Source organism: Penaeus chinensis, chromosome 9, assembly GCF_019202785.1.
Source record: "Penaeus chinensis breed Huanghai No. 1 chromosome 9, ASM1920278v2, whole genome shotgun sequence".
NCBI lineage: Eukaryota > Metazoa > Arthropoda > Malacostraca > Decapoda > Penaeidae > Penaeus > Penaeus chinensis.
In genome coordinates this window covers 38152205-38154704 of record NC_061827.1, presented here as the reverse complement: position 1 = coordinate 38154704, position 2500 = coordinate 38152205, and the positions used below count along the sequence as shown (strand labels likewise).

General features: G+C 29.5%; 1 protein-coding gene across 1 annotated transcript in view; it reads right to left on the bottom strand.

Annotated features, from left to right (window-relative positions):
- LOC125028902 overlaps positions 1-2500 on the bottom strand; it is a 35282-nt gene that overhangs the window by 22788 nt on the left and 9994 nt on the right. Inside the window, exon 7 of the mRNA XM_047618508.1 lies at positions 524-553. Within this exon, the coding sequence (XP_047474464.1) occupies positions 524-553 (30 nt within the window). The remainder of the gene's footprint in view (positions 1-523; positions 554-2500) is intronic.

Here is a 2500-nt window from a genome sequence, read left to right as displayed (position 1 = left end):
TTAAGTAAGTTTTATTTCCACAACTGGTGACCATCAAGAAACTAAATGAAATAAAATAAATAAGTAAAATAAAATCGTCTAAAATTTACTACGCAATGTTAGGCTGTAAATCAACACTTAACCAATGATAACAGTAACAAAGATAAGATGATGATGATAATAATAGTATTAATAAAAATAATAATAATATTAATAATAATAATAATAATAACAACAATAGTGATAATGATGATTCTTATGATATGATTATGATAATAATAATAATAATAACAATTAATATAATAATTATAATAATAACAATTAATACAATAATAATAATAATAATAATAATGAAAATAAACGACAACACCAGTAATACTGATTATGATGATTATAATAACAACACTAACACCAACGACGCTAAAACAACACAATCTACATCTGGCAACATTAATGCTGAAAGGGTGAGGTTGGCGAGCAGCAAGGCAGGTGCAGACAATAAGGAACAAATTACTATATTTACAGATTGGATAATAACCCTTACCGAACGTGAGATTGTGGACTGGCTGGCCTTCTGTGTAGAATTATAATTGGGGAACACGAAGAAAATTTGTATGTTAATGTATTTCTTTAATGTTGGGGAAGTTCTGTATTCATATACCGGTATATATTGGTGTTTATTAAAGAGATGGTGGATATTATATGAATTATATATATACCGGGGATATATACACAGTATATGGTATTGTCCTTTGCGGGGGGGGGGGGGGGGAGGTTAATCAATATACTATGACAATGTAGATGGTTCATTGTGCCAACTACTCTTATATATTTAAAGTGTTTATAATCATGATGGATACAGGAAATTATTATTAATTTATTTAGATTTTTTTTATTATTATTATCATTATTTTATAGCGGAACTCGCTACTCAGATTAATCTTATGTTTTGCAATTAATTTAAATAATTCAAAAACTATAATCATCAATTCAAAATGAGCTGGCTCAATGACCCTGCAACATAAAATTAGAAATTAATTTACATAAAAACAGGACAAAGTATTGGGAACATGAGACAAGTATGTTTTAATCTTAACAAACTGTACAGAAAAAGACACTCTAATTTACATGTACAAGTGTGTCAGATTCTAATTAAAAATAGTCTTCAAATATGATAAGATTTACATGTACAGGTGTATCAAATTTTGATTAAAAATATCCTACACTAAAGTCTATGTGTTTAATGTTAGCCTTTTAGCGATATAAAGTACTGACATTTTCACTTTTTTAATTGATTTTTTTTAATTTTTTTTTTTTTTTACAAATTTCCTACCCATGAATTATTTTGCATTATGATTAAAAACAGTTTCAATGTTGTGAATTAATGAAATATCATTAATCTTTTATAATTAACAAAGATTTTGCAAATATAAAGTGCAATTTTTTCTGCTTTATTGTTATTCATTAACTTTGATGTTATTTTATGCTGGAATTAAGTCTTCTTTATGAAAAGTCTTATAAAATATAGATTATAATTAGTCTGCTTTATATTACTATTTTCTTCTACAAATATGATGCAATGAAATGATTCCATAATCACTTTGTTTCATTGTCGATGAGAAAAGGAAGAAAGAGAGAAACATCAATAATTATCTCTTCCTCCCCGTCTCTCTCTTCTTTTCTTTCTTTCCTTCTTTCTCTCTTTCTCTATTTCTCCCTTTCTCTTTTTTTATTTCTTTATACTCTCTTTCTTTATCTTTCTTTCTTTCTTACTTCCTTTCTTTCATTCTTTATCTTTCTTTCTTTCTTTCTTTCTTTCTTTCTCCCTTTTTTCCCCCTTTCTTCCTTCTTTCTTTCAATACCCATGAAATACTTAATAAAAAAAGGACATTTTTTCCCCTTCTCTTTTCCTTTCCTTTTCTCCCTCTTTTATCCTTTCATGAAATCCTTAAATTAAGAAAGGAAAATCTTTTTTTCTTTTTCTCGTTTCTTTCCCTTTTTTTTATCATGAAACCCAATAAAATAAACCTCAGTCAAATTAGGAACCCTCAATTTCTTTCTATTTTCTTTATTTTCTCCTTTTTTTGTCTTCCTTTCTTTCTTTCTTTCTTTTTCTTCTTTCCTTTTTCCTTTTTCTCTAAATACCAAATTCCCCCCCCCCCCCCCCCCCCCCCCCACACTCAAGAAATGAAACCATTTTTTTTTTCTTTTATCTTTTGTTCTTCTCTTTAAACCCTCCGCAAATTCCCTCGAAAGGAAAGGAAACTTCATTTAAGGAAACCACTTTCTCTCCTTCCAATGTAACCCTCCAGGAAACCCCATCATAACCCCCCCCCGCCTACCCCCCCAACACTCAAGAAAAGAAACCTCTTTTTTTTTTTTTCTCTTCTTTCTCGTTTTTTTTTTCTCTCTTCTCTTCATTCAATCTTTAAACCCTCCACGAATCCTCTCGAAAGTAAACCCAAACCCATTAAAGGAAACCATTTTCTCTCCTTTCTAACCACCCCTCACACCCTCCCTC